The sequence below is a fragment of the Myotis myotis genome, unplaced genomic scaffold, assembly GCF_014108235.1.
Source record: "Myotis myotis isolate mMyoMyo1 unplaced genomic scaffold, mMyoMyo1.p scaffold_m19_p_18, whole genome shotgun sequence".
NCBI classification, from domain to species: domain Eukaryota; kingdom Metazoa; phylum Chordata; class Mammalia; order Chiroptera; family Vespertilionidae; genus Myotis; species Myotis myotis.
Window position 1 is genome coordinate 33,732,404 of NW_023416322.1, and position 24,758 is coordinate 33,757,161.

Genomic DNA, 24,758 nt, shown 5'->3' on the forward strand with positions numbered 1-24,758 from the left:
ACCAATCTGCTTTCTGTCTTCAGAAATTTGCCATTAAACCTTTTTAAGCATTTCATATAAATGAAGTCACAGAATATGTAGTCTATTGCCTCGTATTCTTTCACTTAGCATGATGCTTTTGAGGTTCATCATGTTATATAGCATATATCTGTACTTCTTCACTCCTTTTTATTGCTAAACAGTATTCCATGATATTCGTTCACCAGTTGATGGATATTTGGGTTGATTTCCCTCTGGGGTTATTAGGAACAATGTTATGAACATTAATACACACTTCTTTATATGGGCATTTGTTTTCATTCCTCTTGGGTGTGGTTTTAATTTCTAAAACACACATGTATTGCTGTCATGATTTTTTTTAAATGTACTGACCACTCTATATAAGCAATTTAAAGCTGCAAACATGTCATGCTAGTTAGTAATTTTTATCAAGCGTGCAATCAACCAAAATCACATATTTCTTTTTTCACACGTGAACTCAAATCTCCCTTACCTGGTGCATCGAACTGCCTGAACTTAACTAGGGATTCTATCTTTCATCTCATTAGTTCTGATCCATCATTCTCACCTGTCCACTCCCGTCAGCTGGGTTATTAGTGCCATCTCCTGACTCTGTGTCAACTGAACACTTGACAAGCTGCTCCCTTTGCCTTCAAGTTGTCAGCAAAAATTCTGAACAGGCACTAGAGCTCAACCCGGAGAGATCTCCAGGTAAACATGACGCCTAGTCGTCATGCTTTGGGTACGGTCATTTAGTCAGGCACGGAGTCCCATAAATGCCACTTGTTCCTTCTGGTCCAAGCACCTCGCTGCAGATCCTACATGCTCTATATAGCTAGTTCTTGATTAACCAGCCTCCAAAGTATAGCAGAAAAGGAAGTGAGGTTAATTTGGGTGATTTTTTTCTTGGTAAACAGGACACAACACAGACTAGAAGCCACAAGGGGATGTGGCTCTTCAGGACAATGGCTGTCACCTTACACTCATTCGGTTGCATCATCTTCTGTCCTGTCAATTTGCCTCACAACACCTGTCACTTCTCACTTCTCCGGTAACCAGCCGCCTCCTTCCTCTCCCTCTTGGTCCTCTCTCAAGGTCTGCATGCATTTGAATGAAGGCGAAGTGAGGGATTTGCTTCAGCCCCACAATGAGAAGAGGAAGAGTTAATAACTTTTTTGATGGAGATCTGAGGCAGCCTTCCTGGGCAGCTCAGGGCAGCCCCTTCAAAAGGTCTAGCTCTTCCTAGCCCTTCAGTTCCTCTTTAGTACTTTCTCACGTTCCCTTTCCTGGACTGAACTTCCACCTTACTCAAAAGCAGAAACTGACAGACCAGCCCGGCCGGCGTGCCTCAGTGGTTGAACGTCTACCTATGAACCAGGAGATCACGATTTGACTCCCGGTCAGGGCACCTGCCTGAGCTGCAGACTTGATCCCCAGTGGGGGAAATGCAGGAGGCAGCTGATCAATGATTCTCTCTCACCATTGATGTTTCTATCTCTCTCTTCCTCTCTGAAATCAATAAAAATATATTTAAAAAGAAAAGAAAAAGGAAAGAAACCGACAGACTTAAGGTGTTTCTCCTACTGTCCCAGACAGCAAAGCCTTGCCCCAGTGCTGTGGCGCTCGCTGCCTCTCCTGGTGTCTGAAGGGCTTCTTCCTGAGGGCAGGCAGTCTTCCTCCTTCAGAAGTTGCCTGGTGCTGAGGGGGTGGGAGAGGACGGATCCAAGACCCATCTGCGCCCAAGGTCAAAGCTTGGGTGGGGCAAGGGGTGTGAGGTTCTTCTTTCTGTGGTTTGTTGGCTTTTATTTCTGCTTTCTCACTCTTATGTGCTAATTGTCCATTCCTTTTCCCCAATTCCTCTTTTTCACCTGCTTTCGCCATAACACCTCCCTCCAACCCTCAATACTTCTTTGGTCCAGAGGAGACAAAAACAGCATTTTGTGGTGGTTGTGAAGGACACATGGCCCAGCTTCGTTGTGTTCCCACCCAGAGCTCCGCATGTATGTTTAAGCAATCCCTTTTCCTCCTTCAACTTTTCTCATGATGACACCATTCCTGCCACTTTAGTAATCATCCATTTCTTATGGAAGAGCTGGAGCATGGCTAAGTGGGGGGAGGGGGGGGGAAGAATTCTGCTCACTCGAATGGTTTTCCTTTTAACTTGTGTACCCTCCCCAAGTGCCATGGACTGACTTAATTTTGTTCCTCCAAATTCATATGTTGAAGCTTTGCTTGCCAATGTGGTAGTATTTGGAGATGGGGCCTTTGGGAGATAATTAGGTTTAGATGAGGTCACGAGGGTCTCTCTCTGTGTCATGTGAGGACACATTGAGGAGTTGGCAGTGTATAAGTTGGGAGGAGGGCCCTCGTCAGTCAGTTGGCATCTTGATCTGGGACTTCCCAGCCTCCAGAACCGTGAGAAAATAAGTTCCTGCTGTGTAAGCCACCCAGTCTATGGCATTTTGTCACGGCAGTCTGAGCAGACGAATGCAAATTCCCAAGCTAATTATTTGCACCCAAATCTACATGTAAATTGAATTAGCTAATTAATACAGGTATAAAGAACCTCAGGATAGGAGTCTCTAGTGACTTCATTTCCCATTAATTCCCATATATTCACTTGGAACTCCTGGATTAAACTATCTTGACTCCTCATTTAACTGTAAAGCGCTCAGACAATTTTATCCAAATATTCCTCTGTCCACACCGCCTTGATATCCTGACTCTTTCAGAAGCTTTACACTTCTCTTTCTCTAAATTAGCCTTTTGGGCTGAGGACCCAAGCAAGGATCCCATTTTGTGGTCAAGCCCATGCTTGCCTTTCATTCTCTTGCCCTGTTCTCTCCACTATTGTGTTAAGAATTAGGTAGTAAAGTATGGCTGTCTGGTTTCCTTTTCAGGAGTAGAAAGGATTCAAACGGCCAGCTTGTCACTGATGTCAATAATGATGATGATCTCTAACATTTATGACTTCTCCTTCACATGAATATCTCATATAATCCTTATAACAAATCCTACGAAGTAATGGGTATTATTCTCATTTTATGGAGGAGGGAATCGAGTCCAAGAGGAATTAACTGCTAAAGGCTACACAACCGGTGAGTGATATCAAGATTTGAACCCAGGAGCCTAAGTCCAGAGCTCACATTCCTGACTATTGAGTTATCGAAGCACTCATTGGGCACATCATTTAAAAGGAGCAAAACGTCAAAGTGGAAGATCCTAAGACAGTGATGGCGAACCTTTTGAGCTCGGCGTGTCAGCATTTTGAAAAACGCTAACTTAACTCTGGTGCTGTGTCACATATAAAAATTTTTTGATATTTGCACTCATAGTAAAACAAAGACATATTTTTGATATTTATTTTATACATTTAAATGCCATTTAACAAAGAAAAATCAACCAAAAAAAAAAATGAGTTCGTGTGTCACCTCTGACACGTGTGTCATAGGTTCGCCATCACTGTCCTAAGAGGAAGCAGTTGCAGCCTCAATTGTATCTCACTGCAGCTTACTTCTTAGGAGGGCTCAAATGTTGACTAGTTCCTTTTGGGTGGAAAGATTACTAAATATCATAGTTGCCAAGCGGAAGTCTCCCAGTTTACTGCATTTGAATGACCCATACTTAATACTACACTGAATACCTCTCTCTCCATCAGGGAAAATGTTTCAGGTGAGGAATTTAGGCGTATGTGTGTGTTGGGAGCTGATGTCGGACAGAGCCAGTAACCCTTACTCAGTAGTGACGCTAACTCCAGCCACTTCAGACTCCTGAACACTGCTCAATGTTTTCCTTCAACAGTGGTGCCTTTTTGCACACAGCACCCCAACTTGTCACTCTTATGGCTAGAAGGTACTTGGCCCACACTTAGGGAATAAAGACCATTTTGCATCAGAGCCCTCTAATGGGGCTGGTCATGCCTTGGCTATGGAGAACAGAAGATCCTCAAACCATTTCCGCCTGCCAGCAGGGTGGTACAAAGAGCTGCTGGAGACAGACCATTAAGCAACACAAAGATTCCCTAAAGACAGACTTTAGAACTTGTAGCATCCGCCTTCAGTCATGGGAGACTGTAACAAAAACATGCTCTTGTGTGTCTATTTGAACACCATCATAAGGCAACACAGAGGAGCTATTGAATCAACATGCATTGGGTTGAATGGAAATCTGGGGATCAGGGCAGAGTGCAAAGCGGTCCCCTGCTCTTATCGTCTGAATCCTTTCCCCCTTTTTGGAACAAACCAGCACTTCGAGAGCATGTGACAAAGCAAGCACCTGTCATGCTTATTACAGAAAGAGCCCAGGACTAGTCAGCCAACGTCAATTTGAGCTCTTACTCTTCTGCAGATGGCTGGGTGATGCTAGATAAGTCCCCACCCCTCTGAATTTCAGTTTCTTGCCTATAGGATGGGAAGAAGAATCCCCTTCACACGGGGAGGCCATGAAACTCTGAGATGATGAACACCTGTCCCATTATAAGAGACTATGATGGCACGTGACTTCAATCTACCATTGCGTTCATCTGCTGCCATAAATCCGTTGTTCCTAAAGATGCCCCAATCGACTGAAGATAATGAATAGAGCCTATTCCTGCCTTAGTCATCTCTGTGTCATCTCGTCCTGTACAGAGTAAGTGCTCAACAGGATGGTGTGGAGTTGCCATCGCTAGTAGGAGTGTGGTGGAGAGGATCCCACCTGCAGAACTGCTGGGCGAGACACCAATATGGAAGCCTTAGATTCTTTGTTAAATTAATCAGATCTATAACCGGTGCAGAAATAATAAGTCAAATCAAGTTTCCCAGGAACATAACACATGGTGAAGACAGATGGAACACTAGCCACTTAAAGAGAGCAGGGTTGTCAAACATTTTCCATAAAGAGCCAGACAGCAAACATCTCAGGCTTTGCGAAGGCCCTACAGTCTCCATAGCAACTGCTTGACTCCGCCATTTTGTCATGACAGTGGCCACAGAGAATATGTGGGCAAACGGAAGGCAGGGGCTGTATTCCAACAAATTGTAATTTAAAAAACAAGGGTGAGCTGTATTTTGCCCATGGGGCGTAGGTAGCCACGTCCTGAGGCAGAGGTTTGTCCTGTTGCCAGGGAGAATTTATAACACAAGCAAGTAAAGTAAAACCAGGTGGTGACCCAGAATGGAAAAGTTTAAATCAATGAGGAAAGGTGACGTTCTCCGTTAAGTTTTAAGAACTAAGATGAACAAGTACACAACCGGGGTGAGTAGAGATTTCGTGTAAAATGCCTATGGAAATGGGTGAGAACAAATTTTATTCTAGAAGTTCCAAAAGGAAAAGGAGAAGACTGGGGGGTTTTCATTGCCTGAAACCTCACCATGAGCCAAACAGTGCAATGTGGCTTCTTAGAAAATCCAACATGTTCCACATCCCATCACTGAAAGCAGAGCGTCCAGAACAGACAAGGTGATAAGCAAGGGGAGTGGGGCTGTGCCCGCTTGGTCCCCACTGGATCCCTCACACCCATCCCGGGCTGGACACAGGACGCTCACTGGGAAACGATCACCCCCGACTCTGCTGGGTGGGGGGCAGTTAGATATTCCAGTGTCACCTCTGGCAGCCTCTGTGCTGTAGTCAAACATGAAACAGTGGCACTTGAGCTAAGAGCTGAAAGGCGGTATCCAGGTGGAGAGAGAGGCAGTGGAGGGAGGGGAAGCACCAGAATCCACTGATTCTCTGCCTGGGCTCAGTTCTGCTCTCTTTCCCTTCAATATCCCAATGAAAATAGAGGTTTCTGGAAAAATTGGGAGGGGGAGGCATTAATCATACTTTCTAAGAAGTCTTAACTTGAGCTTTGTTCTCTGAAAGCTATGCTCCCTTTCCTGAGAGAAAGGAACAGTGTGCTGATGTGTTTAAGGAAACATTTGGAGTATTTCAAACGAGGCCATAAAGGGAGGTGAAGTTAAGGAACCAGTAGGTCTACAGTGGGAGTTCTCATAGCCACTGATAATCCCCCAGCAAAGGAACTAATTATGTTTGGAGAGGACGTCTGTGCCTGATAAAATAATTAAAAATAAATTGCTCTCCTTGGAAATGCAAATTACCGAGTGTTACAGCAATGCTGTAGGCCACTTAGATAATAAGTAGATGTTTTCTCAAGTCTGTTAGGTGACACTGATTGATTTTCAGTTCTGGCTGGAGCAGCTTTTGAAACAAAGGGAAAGGACCTTAGGCCCAGTGGGGACAGTTGTCATCTCCTGGGGCACAGTTGTTGAAAGTCTTAAACCATGAACACCCCTTCTCCTCTCCCCCCTCCCCCCACCCCAATTATCCTCTTGACTTTTCCTGGCTGAGAATAGGGGATCCTGAGGAACCAGACTTGACTGGCTGTCCCCCTTGAACTTCTAGACCCCGCTGGAGTGGGAGGGGATGGTGACAGTATGGACCCCTCCTCCCCCAAATAACTACCATAGCCCCAGAGTGCTGTCGGGTTAAAGAAAATCAGGCACTGGCTGAGAGCCAGGAGCCAGAGAGGACTTTAGGGATGGGGAGAAAGGGAAGCTATGATATGAGGCCTTGGGGGACTGACTGAGGCACTGTCGCAAAATTAAAAAAAGAAAAAAGCTTTTCCTTAGCAATGACTCAATAAGTCTTACAGAGAAAATGGAAAAAAAAAAACAAATAAAGAAACTCAGGCTACAAAATGCTTTATCATTTAATCAAAGAACCAATATTGATGACGCACCTGCTATGCAGAGCTCTTGAGTGGCATTTACAGATGAGATTTCTGCCTCGAAGGAAGTCACGTTCTTGTTGGAGGCAGATTTACTGGGAACGAAGGGCATATCCCTAATTCCTTTTGCCTCGCTGGCATCCCTTCCCTACTCCTCTCCGCTGGAGGCTAAGGATTACCTGGAGCCAGTGGGACAGGTCGCTCCTGGTGTCTTCAGGGATCCAGTGATGGAAGAGCGAGGAGAGCTGAGGGCAGATCCCCCTGGGCACGGCTGTAGGATCTCACTTCATCTCCCAGAGGCTGTGTGAGGGCAGGCCTCCTCTCCTCACAGATATTAAACCTGAACCTTTGGGAGGCATGGTGAATGAAAACGGGGTACTGAGGCCATCTAGCTCCTCATTGTTGGGGGGATGCAAGGGGTAGATGAGGTCACACATAAAGAAACATGTAACAGTGCCTGGCACCACATACACGCTCGAAAACCGGTTTCCTCCGATTCCTGGGTAACTTACCCAAGGCCACAGATACAGAGAATGGCAGAACCAGGATTCAACCCGGGTCTGATCAGTCCCACTGCAAAGTCCACACTCTTCACAAGACTGCGCGCCTCTTGGGATTCAACTGTCTTCCTCTTCCTCCTTCGTGGTGGCAGGCCCATCGCCAGCCGCCTTCAAGCCCACCCAGAGGGCCTTTTCTCTCTGGGAGGTTAGCCTCAGTGCTGACGACTTCCTGGCCTTCCAGTAGAGGCAGAGGGTGGAGACGAGCAGAAGGAACACAAGGAAGGGGCAGATGAATAAAAAGTAGATCAAAGGTGCCGACGAGCAGATCCTGGAAGGAAACGAGGGCTCTACGACAAAAAAGAGAGAAACGAAGAGGATCATTAGCCTCCCACTTACTTGCACTAACCAATCTCATACACTTCTGGGAGTCACGGTCACAGGCAAACAAACGTGAGAATGACACCCAGAGAGCAGCGGGCCCCTTGAGTCACATGTGAGGAGCAAGGGGGGAGTGTGGGAGCCCAGAACTCCGAGGGTGCTCTTCCAACCTACCCCCTCGCCCAGCAATTTCCAACCACCGCAGGCTCCAACGACCTACTTAAAACTAGCAGCCAGGAGGAAACGCAAAACAAAAAAGAAAAACCTCTCCTTTAATCTTCTTTCCTCAGAAAAGATATCTATAATTCAACCCTCGTTCTCAACTCTGCCACCATCCCGATGTTTTCACTGAGTTATTCCCACTGCTGCTGCTTCCTAATCCCTCCCCTCCCTTCTCTCTCTCACATGCACGGGCCTCATAAAATAGCACCTCCAAACTGGTCTCACTCCCCAGGCCCCCTCCATTCAGCTCCTTTCCTGTGCTGTTCTTACTGCCGCCTCCCCCTGGCATGCGCTCTGCACCCGGACCCTCTGGGCCCTCTTCCTCCCCTAGGTGGTCCTGTCATCTCAGAGACAGTTCTCTTCTATCCGCTTCCACTCAGACCTACCTGTTCAGATCTCTTTCAATCCCCTTCTAACCATCTCTTTTGTCCCATCACAGGTATGTCTGATGGTGCCATCTGTTTCTACAGGCCCTACAGCGCTTAGCACATGTGCTTGATAACGTCTGCCGATCTGAACTACATTGGGCTGCCGGGGGCAGAGGATACTATATAGAAAGGCTTGCTGAAGACACCCCATCCGTAGCTGCAGTCCACGGGGAAGCGCTGGTAGCACCAGACACATGGAGCACATACATGCAGCCCCAAAGCGGGCCCCGGCCACACAGCCAGGGAAGCAGACGGGAGGAACGCACCCCCCATAGGCTCCAGGACACAGGACCTTGAGTTACTGGGTAAGGACCAGGCTTACAGTCTCTTAATGCAGAGAGAGACACATGTTTCATGAGACACCAACTGCCAAATGTAGCCTTCAGCTATATTTACTGATGACAGGATATTCAAAACCAGGGCTGTTCAGAAAATCTGGTGCTAACAGGAGCTGTGCTTTCAAGGGAAATTTGTAATAACATAAGCAACTTCTTTTCTTAGAGGTTAAGCTATAGGATTCTTGGGATGTAAACTCGTTGAGATGAAAACAACAAATTCCGAGGTCATTTTGATAACCATATACTACAAGGATTCCATTTTTTGGTATTACTGATGCATTTTGCTCCTTGATGAACGTGTCTTTGTTGGAAGTCAAGAATCTCTAGACACTTGTCCAACCTCTGCACTGGCAACTCCGGAGGACAGGGCCTATGTCTCATGCATCTTTTCTGTGCAGCGCTTTGTCCACAGGTCATCAATGGAGACTGATGGATGAATCAATTAAGAGAGAGAATTCCACACACAGGGACCCAGGGGCGTGCCTGCCCTCTTCTTACACAGAGTGAAGGTCATCACTGAACAGGGCTGACAAGGCGCTGCAGGGCTTCATTGTCTGCATTTTCTCTGGTCTCGTTTAATTCTCCACCTTAAATCTGGTTTTGGTTTCTGAAAAGCTAGATTTGAATCCTTCATCACCCCCTCTCCACATCCTATCTAACCCCTCTCTAAGGCCCTGCTTGATTACAGCAATTCTTGCACATCTTATCTGAATAGATTTGAGGGCATTTGGTTAAGAAGGATAGATAGCCCTGCCCAAGTGGTTCTTACTTAGAGCATGGAACCGATTTGCCAAGGTTGTGGGTTTGACCCCTGGTCAGGGCACATACAAGAATCATCCAAGGAATGCATAAGTAAGTGGAAAAACAAATCTCTTTCTCTATCTCCCTAAAATTTTAAAAATTTTAAAAAAAAAAAGAGGAGGAGGAGGCACAGACAGAAATGCTGAAGAGACCAAAGGCTAAGGGCCTTGGTACTTCATACTATTCCTGTGCAGAGTGGTGACTGAGCACCTACCATAGTATCTTGGAGAGCTGGCTTCAAATCCTGGCTCTTCCACTCATCATGACTGGCATTCGACACGTTATTTATCCACTCTAATCATTAGTTCCCTCATCAATCAAATGAGGATAATGATTTCTAGAGTCGCAATGAGATAATGCATAATAAAGCATTTCACATAGTGCCTAGTGCATTTGTTGAGTCAGCAAGGAATAAATATCAGCTAGGATGCTACTGAGAAAGTTAGGAAAATCACAGGCAACTTTCTCGGAGAGATCAGAGAGAAAACAGGCTGAGCCTGCTGATTCCTCTCCAGAGCACAGGCTTGGTCCTGTTCTTCCACAGGCCAAGTCTCTTCCTTAAATCCCTGAGCCCTCAACCCCAGGGTGACATTCACTGAGAGCCACATGATTACTTAGGAGACTCTGGCCTCTTTTTCTAGTCATGGGAGGTAGAGAATTGGGAGGTGGGAGTCCCCAGTACCCACGTATCACTGTTGCTAGGATGGCGGTGTGACGGTGGGGAGATGGGGCCAGCACATAGAACAGCGGTTCTCAACCTGTGGGTCGTGACCCCTTTGGGGGTCAAACGACCCTTTCACAGGGGTCGCCTAAGACCATCGGAAGACACATATATAATTACATACTGTTTTTGTGATTAATCACTATGCTGTAATTATGTTCAATTTGTAACAATGAAAATACATCCTGCATATCAGATATTTACGTGACGATTCGTAACAGTAGCAAAATTACAGTTATGAAGTAGCAACGAAAATAATTTTATGGTTGGGGGTCACCACAACAGGAGGAACTGTATTAAAGGGCCGTGGCATTAGGAAGGTTGAGAACCACTGACACAGAAGGTGAAAAGAGCCCTGGTACTTGCTTTTTCTGCCACTGAGATGCTAACCTTCAGTGTGAAGGCACTGCCAGGGGCTTGACTATCTTAGTGGGGAGGAGGCTGCTCCGCTTAGAGCCGTCTGCCATCAAAGGGTGGCAAAGCGGGCTCTTCACAGCACCGATGGGCCACCAGCTAGCAACCGCCGGCTCCACTGCTTCCAAAGGACCTCTCCTGGGAGGACAGTGTTTGCTCTGGATCCCGCAATCACCATTCCCCACCATCTGCCTCACCCCTATCTGGGTTAGAATTAGTGACATTCAAAACCATTACGGTTTGGCATTTTGAATTCATCCAAGTGAGTACCCAAAGCTCAAAGTACAAGGCGTGCAAGACTGAGCCAAAAATGCAATGAGAATATTTCATCGCGAGGTTTAATTTATAACATGCTTCTACCCGCAGCCAAACACGTCACAGGAAACATTCGGAGGAGGAAAGGTACGGGACAATCAGGGGGCTACCGACTCTTCCCCCACCCTCACGAAAACTTGGGCAACTGACTGCCATGTGTGGTCCTGTGGGGGAGTCGGCTCCTGCCAAGAAATAAAAGTAGGGTTGGGTAACCTGACACCAGTGCATCCCCCAAAAAGTGAACGCCTGACAGCAGCCAACACAAGACTGGTTTGCTCATTCTTTCATCAAACACATGGTGAGCATTGTGTGTCAGGCCTTGTTGGGGGCAAGGGGGTAGCGTGGATAAATAGCATGGTCTCTCCAGAAACTTCAGGGTGGTAGGCGCACATATCTCCAGTGAGGACCCACTTTTTAAGTATATCTTTGTCCAAATAAAAGCTTGGAAATAGTAACAAATACCATACTACTACAAATAACCCAGTTCCCGGGAAGCCCTATAGATTGTCCATTAATTAATCACAGAGAAGTCTCTAGAATAACACATCTATGTCTGGTGTCGGAGGGTGAGGTTAAAAGACTGGAGCCTCTGCCTTTGCTTCGTCACAGCTAAGGAGGTAATTGGAGAAGAAAATGCAAGGTTGGTTCCCCCAGGGAAATGCCTCTTAACATCTCTGCCTTCACTGGAACCACGCGCTCCAGTTTTGTTACCTGGTCCCAGACATCTGACGATGTCACTCCCCTGCTTGAACTTGCTCAATGGCACTCCATAACTTCTCTGATAGAGTTCACTTTCTTTAGCTTCATACTTCAGACACGTTTGAGATCTATACCCCCCCATCTCACTAGCCTCATCTCCTGCCATCTTCAATTGTGAAGGATACAAAGACCACTCCATGTTTAACATTTCCTTTCCAGGGACCATCTGTTTAAAGCCTCACACTTGTTTTATAAAGATGCCACAAAGAGATGCGATTTTTAGTTATGTACTAAAGTATACACTTTTGACAGTTACTATCTATTCTACTGAAAAAAAGTGCTGATTTGGCAGAGCTTAGGAATTTCTATGGGAAAACATATAGGGAATGCGCTCAGGGGTGTGGGACTTCCATAACTGTTGGAATGGAAGAAAAGCTGATAGGAAGAAAAATTCTGCTTGGAGGCTCGGGGGGAAAATTCACTGACGAATGGGCAGGGGAGAGGATGATGGAACCCCAGGGAGCAAATCAGATAGCTTTGACTTCCACGCTAGAAGCCCTGCTGGGGTAGCTGGGAGGCGGCCACCTATCCCTTCTCCTGAGAAACTTCCATTTGTTTTCGGCAGCACTCTCCCACCTGAGGCGTGTCACCAAAGCTAGCGGGTGTCCTAGGAATGTTATCTCTATCGATCCTTTGTACCCTTCCTGGGGTAGGGAACCAAGACCACACCGCTGCCTCTCTGATGACCCTTTTCCATAGTTTGTTTAGCTCATCACTCACCTCTCACCTTCTCCTTAAACCCCACCGGGCAGAAGTGGCTCAGAGAACGAGCTGGCTACAGCCTCTGCCAGCTCATTGATCGCCAGGGAAGATTTACTGGTCTGGCTGGAGACATTTTTGCTTTCATTAACAACTGCTTAATAAATGGCTATGATATGCTTGGCATGGCACTGGCTGGAAGGGTGCCTTCTTCTCCCCCAGCGTCTCTTGTTCCACCTCCCTCCTGAATCTGTGGGCTCAGCTGGATAGGACGACCTTCCCACACAGAGAGGGGTCACCCTTTGGCCAATGGTCTTCAAGGAGCTTGCCTCCCTGTTGGAGCCTGTAAACAAGTCTATCAGGTGCACTTCCTTCTCTGAGGCCTTCCAAGGTGCAAACAGGAGAGGCACGTCACGTGACTGTCCCCATCAAAGTCCTGGTAGTTGGCTGCGCACACAGAGAGATAAGAAGCTTGGCTCAGCTGAAACCAGTTTGGCTCAGTGGATAGAGCGTCGGCCTGCAGACTGAAAGGTCCCAGGTTCGATTTCGGTCAAGGGCATGTACCTTGGTTGCGGGCGCATCCCCAGTAGGAGATGTGCAGCAGACAGCTGATCAATGTTTCTCTCTCACTGATGTTTCTAACTCTCTATCTCTCTCCCTTCCTCTCTGTAAAAAATCAATAAAATCTATGGGAAAAAAAAAAAGAAGCTTGGCTCTTGGTCATTGAGAAAGCTTTTTCCTCCTTGTTTTGTTTTGATTTTGACTCAGGGAGCAGAGATGTAGCTGATATTGGTTCAACCAGATCGAAGGTAAAGTCACCAGGTCCCTCTCTTTCCTCCCCACCCCCACTGCACATCAGCATCCTGACATTCAAGATCAGCCAGGAGGTAAGGATGCCTGCTGCACACACGCTTAGGTTATTCAGGGATGTAATGCTGAAGGCTTTTTTGTTTGGGACGGGAAGCAAGCGCGGAGTCCCCTGACATTTCAATGTCTATGCTAAAACCTCAAGTAGACCTTGTCTGTCCAAATAAGTTACTTCCGAGAGAAAAGACAACGTCGCTGTGTTAGGGAGTCTGGAACTGTTTTCAGCCTGAAGAAGGAGCCAACCATAGCTGAGAGGGCAAGGAGAAGAGGGGAGACAGAGGGCCTCCGGCCCATGAGCCAAGCCAGGTTGACCCCTCGTTACCTGAGGGCAGCACCGTGAGCACCATATGCTGCGACTCATCCGACGCCTGGCTGACCCACTTGCTTGGGGTGCCATGGAGCTGCCACTCCACCACCCGGCACCAGTACTCCCCAGCATCCTCCATCTCCACCCCACGAAGCTTCAGGACGAAGTCTGCAGGGGACGAACGGTAACAGTGCAGGCGCCTCCTGAGCCGTTCTTCACCATACTCCAGCAAGCCGTCGTGCTGCAGGTGCACCAGCTTCTTACTTCCAGAATGTTCTCTGGCCCAGTACCACGTCACAGAGAACAGGGAGGCCGAGCCGCCCGCGCTCTCCAGGCCGCAGTGCATGGCCGCCTCTCCGTGCTCCGTAGCATTTTCTGTCCAGTGCACCTTGGAGACACGGACCTTAGTTCCTAGGAAATAAAATGGCGGTAAGTTAGAGAAGAGCCCGGACTTGTAGACCAGGCACCTCTGAAGCACCTCACTCTCCCAGAGGAGATCCAGTTGATACTCTTTAGACATCAGGTCCTTCCTCTTCAACACTTTTCTTTGACCTCTGTCCTTCTTCCATGTTTGCGAGAACATTCTCTGCTATGAATCAAACCAGCCACTTCCATCCTTTAGCCATACCTCTTGTCTGCTGGACCTGCCGCTGAAAGCTACCCAGCTTCACTGGGTGCTCTGCCTGCTTTTACTTCTCCCTGTCACCTGTCTCTTCTGCTTCCCAGGGGGACCAGTCAAAACTTCCACTCCACACCCCACCCTCCACCCCCCCACCCCCCACCCCCCGATCCCTCAAGTCAGCTATTCCACCTTGCCTTTCCTTCTTAGCAAATCACCCTCCTCCCACACACCTGGGAAGGAGGAGGTTGTCTGAGAGACTGTCCATTTTTGTAAAAGCCTTAGAATACTACTCAAGGAGACCATTTACCTTATTGGATTAGACTAAGTTTTAAACAGATTTTGACACTCACTTAAAAATTGTTTTTCTCTCTCATCAGGTAAGGAGTTGTAATGAAGGCTAGAGTAGTTACAAGCAAACAAAAAAGAAAGCATAGTATGTACTAAATGCTAAACTCTACTACAAACAAATGTATTAATCTCTCTTTAAAAGAACAGCTTTGTGTGGTGAGGGTCTGGGGGGGGGGCGGGGGACAGGTGCAGGCTAGAAGGGGACAATGGGGGTAAAGGGGTCATCTGTAATACTTTCAACAATAAAGAGAAAACAAAAAAGAACAACTCTGCCTGGTCCTGATTCTTTTTCAGTTCCCATTCTTTACTCTTTCCTTCTCTTGATGGCAAAGCATGGGAAATACTAGCTTAGGTGATAAACTAGTATTTACCTGCTTCCTCCCTTCAAAGTACTTCCCTACGTTATTGCAGCCAGCCCTCCAATGCCACTACCACCCTCCGGCCAGGTCCCCAGGAAGGGCCTGATTTCCTGCTCCGGTCCTTTCTGTGCCCTCTGTGGTTTTTGTCACCGAAGTTCATTTTCTTCTTGAACTCCTCTCCTCTTCTGATTTCAGAGAAAATGTCCCTCTTACCAATGTCCCTTCTCAGGATCTTACCCTGGGCCTCTTCCTTAACCCACTCCTGACACCAGGGTGCTCAGCTGGCCACTGCAGCAGCCACACCCAAATATGTTTTGTTTGACACTCTCCGGATTTTAAAAGGATTTGAATTTGCCTCAAAATGAGCCATGTCACACACACAAAACAACTGTAGGCCTTTCTTGCTATACTAAACGACGGGACAACACTGAGCCCACATACTTGAATGGGAAGTTCTGGCTTGGGCTCAGCAGGGGCTGCCTCCTTAAAGGGACGTGCACACATTGTCAAGATTTGGCTTAGCCCTAGCTGGCTTGGCTCGGTGGATAGGTCCTGGGTTTGATTCCAGTCAAGGACACATGCCCAGGTTGCAGGCTTGATCCCCAGTAGGGGGCGTCCAGGAGGCGGCCGATCAATGATTCTCTCTCATCATTGATGTTTCTATCTCTCTCTCCCTCTCCCTTCCTCTCTGAAATCAATAAAAATATATTAAAAAAAAAAAAAAAGATTTGGCTTAGACAACGGGGAGGAAGGGATGCCAGCCCCGCAGATGGAGAATGCTGAGTGTGCACGAGCTGATGGGACAGCAGAGAGGCTAAATGCAATATAGGACATACTGAGTGTGAGGGACTCCGAGGCATCCAAGTAGCAATGCCCAGCAGGCCTCTGGTTAAAAGCCCCAGAGCACAGGAGGCCAGGCTAAGAATAGAGACCTAGAGCCAGTTCATTGAAGGCGGCAGCTGGAATCAAGGCAGTGTTTATGAAGCTCTGAAGAGAGCAGGGAAGAAGGAGAAAAATGGGCCCAGGATCCAGCCCTGAGGAACACCCACGTTTAGCAGGGAGAGGAAGAAGGGTCTGAAGAACAGTGAGAAGGGGAGCCAGAGGGGCTCCTTCGGGAAAGAGCTGCGCCTTATATCTGTGTATTCCTAACTGCCTAACACACAGCAAAGCTCAGTAAATCTTGCTGTTGATGTTACATCAAAAATAGAACCTTAAGTGCCAAAGTAGATGAACTTATCTGCATCGTGCTGTTGGATCTCGTCCAGTTCCCAACCCTTAGCCGTGACATTCATTTAATGTTAATCAACACTGGAGGTGACCCATGGAAGGCTGAGAGGTCTGCTCAACCCTGCCCACACGGGACCGCAGCTCTCTCAGGCCAATGCAATGGGTGGAACTCCTATTACATTTTTAAAGATCTCCTGAGGCAGAGGCGATCCCTTCAGTAAGCCATTCCAACGGTTAACTACTCTTCCTCGCCTTCTGTTTAGGCAGCCAAATGTTGAAAAGCAATTTCTGCACACATCCCTGTAGAGTTGTACAGTTTCTGTTCAACAGTGGGAGAAATATGCTTCGTATTACTCTTTCTCTGCCAAATTACAATAGAGCCCACTGGAATGACACAGCTTGTTATTATACTAGTAGAGATCTGAAGATATGATACCCTGGGTAGCTGCCTGGACCAGGCTGCCAGGCTGCTCGGCAAACCAATCAAAGGACTCTTACTCCCCTCCAAGCCCCTGAATCCTCAGATTGATTCACCTTAGGTGACCCCCCGCACCTCTCTGCGGGGTTTCTAGGTCCTACCGTCATTGTGTAGGACATTATTCCTAGGACTCTAGGTCCTATTTTTACCTTCATGTGATCAGTCCAAAGAACAGCTGACTGAGAGAAGATGGCAACCCTACAGAAAGACGTGCGAGTACACTCACAAGTTTACCTGTGGGCCTGAGTTTCAGTTCTGTCACACCCGATGTCTCTTCTCCAAGCTTGTGCCCAGTGCCGTTTGCAGACAAGAGCCACTCCTGCACTGCGCAGCGGTATCTGCCCTGATCGCTGTCTTCCACATTCAGAATGTGTAGCTGAAACATGTCTTGGGAAACTTTCTCGGTGTGGAATTTTTGTTTTCGCCGAGGGGTATGAAATTCATCCCCATATTTTACAACATTGGTTTGGTCCGTTTCCAGGATCCTCAGCCAGGATGCGTTAGAGGAAATGGGAGAGAAGTACCAAATAACGGCCAACTGCAGGTGCCCAGGCGTCTTGGATAAGATGCTACATTCCACGGCGGCGTTGGAGTTGATGGCAAGCTCTTGGGCTTGACTGCTGGAGTTCACTTTTAGCTTGCTCTCTAAATTAAAAGAATGGAAGCAGCGACATATTTTACTTTGTCAGAAGACAGAGTTTCAAGGGAGAAGATACACAGTAGAGGCCAACTAGAGCCATACCTCCTCCATCCCTCAGATGTGTGAATTCCCTCTCCAGCAGCCCCACCGACAGCTCATTCAGCCTCCGACAACTCACTACCAGACAAAGAGGCCTATTCCGTCTTCAGACAGCTCTGCCACTAGAAAATTCTTCCTGATATCAAGGTGAGTTTTACCTCTCCACAACCTCCATCCACGGGTCCTGGTTTTACCCTTGCCCAGGGGGAGGGGACAGGCGGGTGGGGCAGTAAGGAAGAGTCATACAGAAAAGCCCAATCTTCCACAGGATAGCGCCTCAGTGTTTAAGCACAGACATCTTCTCTTCTGTAGCCTTTTATAACTCAAAGGGAGAGGAAGTTCTTTGTCTGTGTGTTCACTAGCCAGCACACCCTTGGATTCACAATTTGCCAGTCTAGTTGTATGTGCCTTCAAACATGGGTAAACAAAAGGAAGTTGTATGTGGGCTATTAAAATTGTATGTCTCAAGAAAGAAACCCATTGAGTGACAAAAAAAAAAAAAGATTTATATGTCTCTATGCAGCCACTCAACTGTGGGAATATCATATACATATGGAATCAACTATTCTTTAACCCCAACAGCTTTTCTGCTTAGTCAGAAAGATGAATGGTAAAACCTGGCTTCCAGATCTTAGTCCAGTGGTTCTCAACCTTCCTAATGCCGCGACCCTTTAATACAGTTCCTCATGTTGTGGTGACCCCCAACCATAAAATTATTTTCGTTGCTACTTCGTAACTGTAATTTTGCTACTGTTATGAATCGTAATGTAAATATCTGATATGCAGGATGTATTTTCATTGTTACAAATTGAACATAATTAAAGCATAGTGATTAATCACAAAAACAATATGTAATTATATATGTGTTTTCCGATGGTCTTAGGTGACCCCCGTGAAAGGGTCGTTTGACCCCCAAAGGGGTCGCGACCCACAGGTTGAGAACCACTGTCTTAGTCTAACTTCATGTTGACATCACTGATTCTACTTTTGTAGCTGCTTATTGGTGTTGCTCTTCCTTCAATAAGCGTTTATTAAGCACATACTATGTTATGTGCTAGACTATTCCAGGCTCTGTGGATCCCTCCCCTTGGTGGGTTCACAGTCCAGAGGGAAGGACTAGTGCAAGGACAGAGGCTTAGAGGTGATAGGATTGTGTCACCCACGCAGGACAGAGGTATGCAGGAGTGGCCATCGAAGCACATGCCAGGACCACCTCACCCAATGGTGGGAGTGAGGGACGCTTCCTGGAGGAAATAGCTCTAAGCTAAGTCGTAAGGGTTCATAGGAACTAGACTGATGGAGAAGGAGTTAAGAAATCCTATACAAAAGAAGCAACTGGAACAAAGACTTTGAAAATGAGAGAGAACATAGAGTATTTGAGGAACTGCAAGTAATTCAGGGTGGCTGGGGCTCTAATTCAAGATGGAAAGTGGAAGGAGATGATGCTGGAGAGACATAAAACGTACCAAATCATAAAGGGCCTTGCAGGTCGTGCTATGGGAGTGTGGATATGAGGTGAGCACGGAGGAGTGGTGGATGACTCGGGCTTCCCATGTGGGCCACTGGTGGGTGGTGGGGACATAAAGGACAATGGAGGAGAAGTAGCTTTGGGGGGATAATAATGGTGCATTTATGTTTTGACATATTGAGTGTAGACATGTCTTGGGGGCAGCTGCATAGACGTGTCTGGAGATCAGAAAAGGAGTCTTTCAAGATAATGGGTCTGGGAGTTGGCAGGATATAGGTTGAATCCGGGGGTAGGTATAAGCCCACTTCAGGAGAGGGTATAGAATGAGAAGAGAGAAACCTGAGGATGAAACCCCAAGGATGTATCAGTGGAGGAGGAGAATTCTGCAAAACAGAATGAGAAGGAGCAGTCGGAGCGTTAGGGGGGAAACCAAGAAAAACTTGTATCACGAGGTCAAGAAAAAAAGAAGTTTCAAGAAGAAAAGCTTGGGCCAACAATTTCAAAATCCACAGAAAGGACAGGTAAATTAAGGCACGAGTTCATCAACAAGGAGACCATTACTGTTACCAAAAACACTGCTGAGCAGCAGACAGGACAACGACAGCCACCACGTTTGAGCATCCGCTTGGTGCGTCAGGCACTGTGCTAGGCACATTACGCGTGCCACCACCTTTAAATTGCACATCAGCAGTTTACAGGGGAGCTACCAAGGCTTGGGCAGGTTAAGTGACTCGGCCAAAGCCATGCCGCTACCAGTGCTTGTCAGATCTAACTGACCTCAAAGGCTCTCGAACACTCTTCCCTGAGAGAACGAAAGTCATGAAAGAAGATACTCGACACAGCAGAACTTGGCCAGGTTGTCTTGCTTTTAACCTCTATGCTCTATTAGCAACTGACAAGGTAAATTATATTGGCCAATAATCATAAATTCTCTAACTCATATACATCAACGCATTAAAGTAAGTGGATAAATATATTCTGATGAAATGTACATGATCCACACCACTGGTGCTAGCCCTAGAGGTCCCCGCTGTGCCATGTGGTACTACTCTTGGGTTGCTGGCTGGTGGGGACTTGTGGAAAGATGGAGAAGGGGCAGGGAGGAACAGTTATTATTAGTTGGTGTGGAACTATTTCAATGTTTTAACAACCAGCATGGCCATTTTGTGCATTCTAACACAGTGTTAGCCTAGATATCGCTTATATGTGGTGCTGATGTATGCAGTACAAACACAAGGAGAGGCCTTTCTGTTTTAATTCTATAACTTACCCAAAGTGGGAGTAGTATTTGAAAAAAAAAAAAAAGAAAAAAAAAAAGCAGAGATAGCCCTGGCTGATGTTGTTCAGTGGTTAGAGCACCAGCTGGCGCACCAAAGGGTCCCGGGTTCAATTCCTGGTCAAAGGCACATACCTCAGTTGCAGGTTTGATCCCCAGCTCTAGTCAGGGCATGTGTGGGAGGCAACCAATCGATGTGTGTGTGTGTGTCTCTGTCTCTCTGTCTCTCTCCCCCTCATCCCCTTCCACTCTCTCTAAAAAATTAAGGGAAAAAAATATTCTCAGCTGAGGTTAAAAAAAAAAAAGAGCAGGGATTAATTTTGAGTGGTGATTACCTGGTAAAGAGATGACTATCCTCAGGGGGTGAGAGCTGGCAGAAGCCCGCGCCGGGCCATTCATGGGCAGGGAATTTCTGTCATAAACCTCCACCTTACACTGATACACTCCTGCCTCTTCCTCGGTGGCCTCGTGGATTAAGAGTTGAGAACGAAACGAAGACTGTGAAATCTTTGTCCTCCTTTGGAACTGGGACGGGAAGTCCCCCCACTCAATGGTGCCGTTATGAGTGACTCGAATGAGCTGGTGAGAGACGTGAGAGCCAGCGGGCTGGAACTGCCATGTCACGGTGAGTGGTACCTGGAGGTCAGAGTAGCCGGCCCCCACTATGCAGGCCAGGTCAACGGTGCTGGTTAATTTCACTTGCGGTTGACGGCTCATCAGACTAACTTGTAAACTGGACGCTGTGGGCAGAAATGCGAAACGCAATTTGTAGTATGTTTATCAAACCAAAGTCCAGCCCTGCCCAGCTTCCCAGGCACCACCTCTGCACACCGAACCATCATTCATGGTTCCCGGGGAGTACCAAGTATTTGGGGGCTAGATGCTGATTCACAGTACAGTCTGTCCTGAATGCTGACCTCAATTTTCTAAAGTTGAGTCTCTTCTCAGAGCGTCCTCAGCAGCAACAACAAACAGGCAGTGTTTGTCCAGTCGGCTCCTTAGACAGCTGCCACTGAGGGGGAGGGGTGCCCCCAGGCCCGGTGCCTGGCCTCCTTCCCTTACCCCCACTCATGTGCAGTACACCCTTCGGCACACGCCAGGCAGACTGTCATTCCAGGGCTGCAGCTGTCAAAAGCTGAGTGTATGGGACTCAGCTGCACTTGGCATACCTCTTCTATAAGTCTACTCCAATTCCTAGGATTTCCTTTTTAGCCTTGAATGACAGCTTACAAGTTGGACCTTAAAGATGATCTTTATAGCCCTGGCCGGTTTGGCTCAGTGGATAGAGCGTCAGCCTGACGGAAGGGTCCCAGATTTAATTCCACTCAAGGGCATGTAGCCCGGTGCAAGCTCAATCCCAGGCACGTAAAGGGAGGCAACCAATCGATGTAAGATGGATGTTTTTCTCTCTCTTTTTCTCCTTCTCCCTTCCACTCTCTCTAAAAACCAAGGGGAAAAATAATCCCTCAGATGAGGACTTAAAAAAAAGATGATTTTTATAAAGATGAATGAACTTTGGAGATTAACTGACAGACATGGTAGCCAAAGACTATGCTCTGTGTTCTGGGTACACACACCTTAACTAGGGGATTCAGGATGAGACACAATCGGATCCCACCCCATCTCACTGCAAGAGATATTGGTGATTTCAGAAAAGGATTTATTCGACACTTACCCAGAGATTTTACAGTGACCGACATCTTCTGCGTCCAGCTCAGACCTCTGGCCTGGCTCCGGACCCTCTCGGTCACTCTGCACTCGTAGGTGCCGCTGTCCATGACCGTGGTGGAGGTGATCTCCAGCCGGAAGGTGGCCCAGTCCATTTTCTCCAGCCTGGCGTGGCCGTGGTTAGTGGGTGTCCCATAGGAGGCACCCAGTTGCACGGTGCCATCCTGCTCCATGCCAGCCACAAACTCCGGCTGTGTCTGGCCCTGTGGGACGTGCCACCAGCTCACGGACAGGAGACTTTCAGCTCCGTCTGCCTTGCAGAGAAGGGTGAGTGCCTCTCCTTCCCACACGGCTTGCTGCTTGTTCTGGGTAGACACGGCCACACTTCTTGCTGTGGATTACAGGTTTTAGAAGAAAAAATTATTATTATTATTTTTAAAAAATATTTTTATTAATTTCAGAGAGGACAGGAGAGGGAGAGAGAGATAGAAACATCAGTGATGAGCGAGAATCATTCATTGACTGTCCTGCACACCCCACACTGAGGATCAAGCCTGCAACCCGGGCATGTGCCCTGACGGGGAATCAAATCATGACTTCTTGGTTCATAGGTCGATGCTCAACCACTGAGCCACACCAGCTGGGTAAGAAAAAATGATTTCAAGGAAATGAAAAATTTTCTAAAACACAGTGAGATCTCATTCATTGGGACGTGACTGGTTAGTGACAAATCAGACCAGGGTGCTTGCTCCTGCACCACCTCAGAAAAAAAGACTTGCCAAATGCTTTGATGGTGGAAACAAGACAGCAGAAAGGATATCAGGGGAGCCTATTCACGCTTAAACAATTTATAATGTGCCCTTTTTCTTAGCAGTGTGTTAAATCAGCCCTTCCTTGAGAACATCTAGTTGGGAAAACATCTGGCAATATTTTGTTAAATTAATTGGGGGTGGGGGGGAGGATGTGTGACCCTGAAAGTAATGAAGCTGTGTTTATTTAAATTTTTAGTTTTTTGGCAGTCAGACTTGCACAGTTTAAAATGACCATCCTCTCTCTACTTACCTTTCCCTAAATTAGCATGTGTTTTGAACAGGGAAGGAGTATTGTAAATAGGATTTCTGTTCACTATTTCTGATACTCTCATTAAAAACGATTACTTGGGGGAAAATACATATGTGCAGATATATTTCTCTTTTTCAAATTACATATAATATATAGGTGGTGTTGGCTGAAGGGAGATCCTTCTTTTAAATTACAGTGTAAACCGATAAATGTGAATCTGGTTCCCAGGTGGGAAATTCGAGATGTGTAGAAATGCAGACATTCACTCAACAACCAGTTCCTGGGCAAGCCCTGGTCCTGGGTGCTTTGAAGGCAAAGCAAAGATAGCTCAGGAGCTCATGCATCGGAGGCAGCCCAGCCTCAGGCTGAAGGCCCAGGTCCCTAGAGTCAGAATGATCTTGGGCAATATAATTGACCTCTGCGAGCCTTGATTTTCTTTCCTATAAATATAAGGGTAATAATAGCACTCACCTTATCATATTGTTGAGAGAAATAAATGAATGGCACATGTAAAGGACTTAGCCTGGCTGGCAAGGGAAAGTGCCCAGTAAGGGTTAGCTGTTAGCATTAGTATGTTATCATAGACACTTTGTGAAAATAGGGTGGTTCAGAGCCAAAGGAGAAAAATGAAAAAGAACCGACACTGGGAATCTGAATGGCCTCTAATTGAATTTGCAAATTGCTCTTCCCTGCTGTGGACATAGTTCACTCTTCTGCTCTTTTATATATATACTAGAGGCCCAATGCATGAAATTCATGCAAGGTGCTCAGCCCTCGGCCTCTGCCTCAGCCCCTGCTGCCCGCCGGCAGCTTTGTCCAGAAGGTCGTCAAGAAGGACATCGGTCTAATTAGCATATTACGCTTTTATTATTACAGATGTATATAAGTTACAAAGGCAGAATGAAGATTAATGTCTTCAAATTATATATATACATACATATATATATGTGTGTGTGTGTGTGTGTATATATATATATATATATATATATATATATATATGCAAACCTGTTTCCAAATTTTGGGTATTAGAAGCATGATTATACTTACATTTTTGTCAAGTTAAAAATAGAGTCATAACTGAGGCTTAGAAATTAGAGGGAATTTTATTGCTCATAATCTCACTACTCTAATGTAACCATTATGGTAATTAATGCATGTAGAAAGCTATTGTTCCAGGGACTGGAATGTATGACCGGACCTGCCCTGACTTCAGGAGACCCACAAGCAACTCGAGCTTTGTGTCTCAGGAGGACTGTAAGCGACAAGACAAGACTGTATCTGAGCCATTGTGCTCCAGGGAGAGAATGTCCCCTACGCAGGATGCAGATAAAGGGGATCTCAGAAAATCGCTGGACTGCAGCTTTTATCTGATTAACCTTCTTTCCTGAATTCCAAACCCCTTATCTATTTTCTCCTGAATTCTAAGCCCTTTACCTATACTTTTCTTCTCCTTACAAAAAGGGTGGCTTGAAATGAGGTGTAAGGTGGACTTTTTAGGGTACATAGCCTGCCGTCTTCTCAGATCACCTGCCATCTGAATAAAGGGCCCACAAAGAGTCAGTCCTTGTCTCTACTTATTGATTCTGGTAGTGACAGGTAGCGCTGATGCTGGCTTTCCCAGTTTCAGTAGTGCGTCTCCCCCTTCTGTCTAAAATGTTCATAGAAGGATACAACTCTGCTCATATTTCAAATAATGGTTTGACTTTCATTTCTTTTTTTTTTTAATTTATTATTTTAGAGAGAGGGGAAGGGGAAGAAAAGAGAGAGAGAGAGAAACATAGATGTGAGAAACATCGACTGGCTGCCTCCCGTAGGAACACACAACCTAGGCATGTGCCCTGACCGGGAATCGAACCTGCCCCCTTTCGGTGTACGGAACAACGGAACAACGTTCCATCCAACCCAGCCACACCGGCCAGGGCTGGCTTGACTTTTAAAACTGAGTGTGCAACAGGATCCTTAATAAATTTGCTAAATACTTTTTCTGTTTCTACATATTGGGCCCATTTTGGGCTCCAGCCTACACACAGGACTGTGTTTGCTTTACCACCCTACT

At 46.7% G+C, this 24,758-nt stretch overlaps 1 protein-coding gene across 2 annotated transcripts in view; it reads right to left on the minus strand.

The window, feature by feature from the left end:
• Positions 1 to 6,664: 6,664 nt before the first annotated feature.
• Positions 6,665 to 24,758, minus strand: part of CD101 (CD101 molecule) — a 31,977-nt gene continuing 13,883 nt past the window's right edge. The window contains exons 5-9 of one of the 2 annotated variants that reach the window (XM_036343828.1): positions 21,648 to 22,031; positions 20,308 to 20,712; positions 16,724 to 17,134; positions 13,471 to 13,866; positions 6,665 to 7,553 (exon numbers count right to left, since the gene is read on the minus strand). In XM_036343828.1, the coding sequence (XP_036199721.1) occupies positions 7,324 to 7,553; positions 13,471 to 13,866; positions 16,724 to 17,134; positions 20,308 to 20,712; positions 21,648 to 22,031 (1,826 nt within the window). In that variant the 3' untranslated portion in view covers positions 6,665 to 7,323. Of the gene's footprint in view, positions 7,554 to 13,470; positions 13,867 to 14,266; positions 14,475 to 16,723; positions 17,135 to 20,307; positions 20,713 to 21,647; positions 22,032 to 24,758 lie in introns of those variants that run through there. The other variant, XM_036343829.1, reaches the window with a different exon arrangement.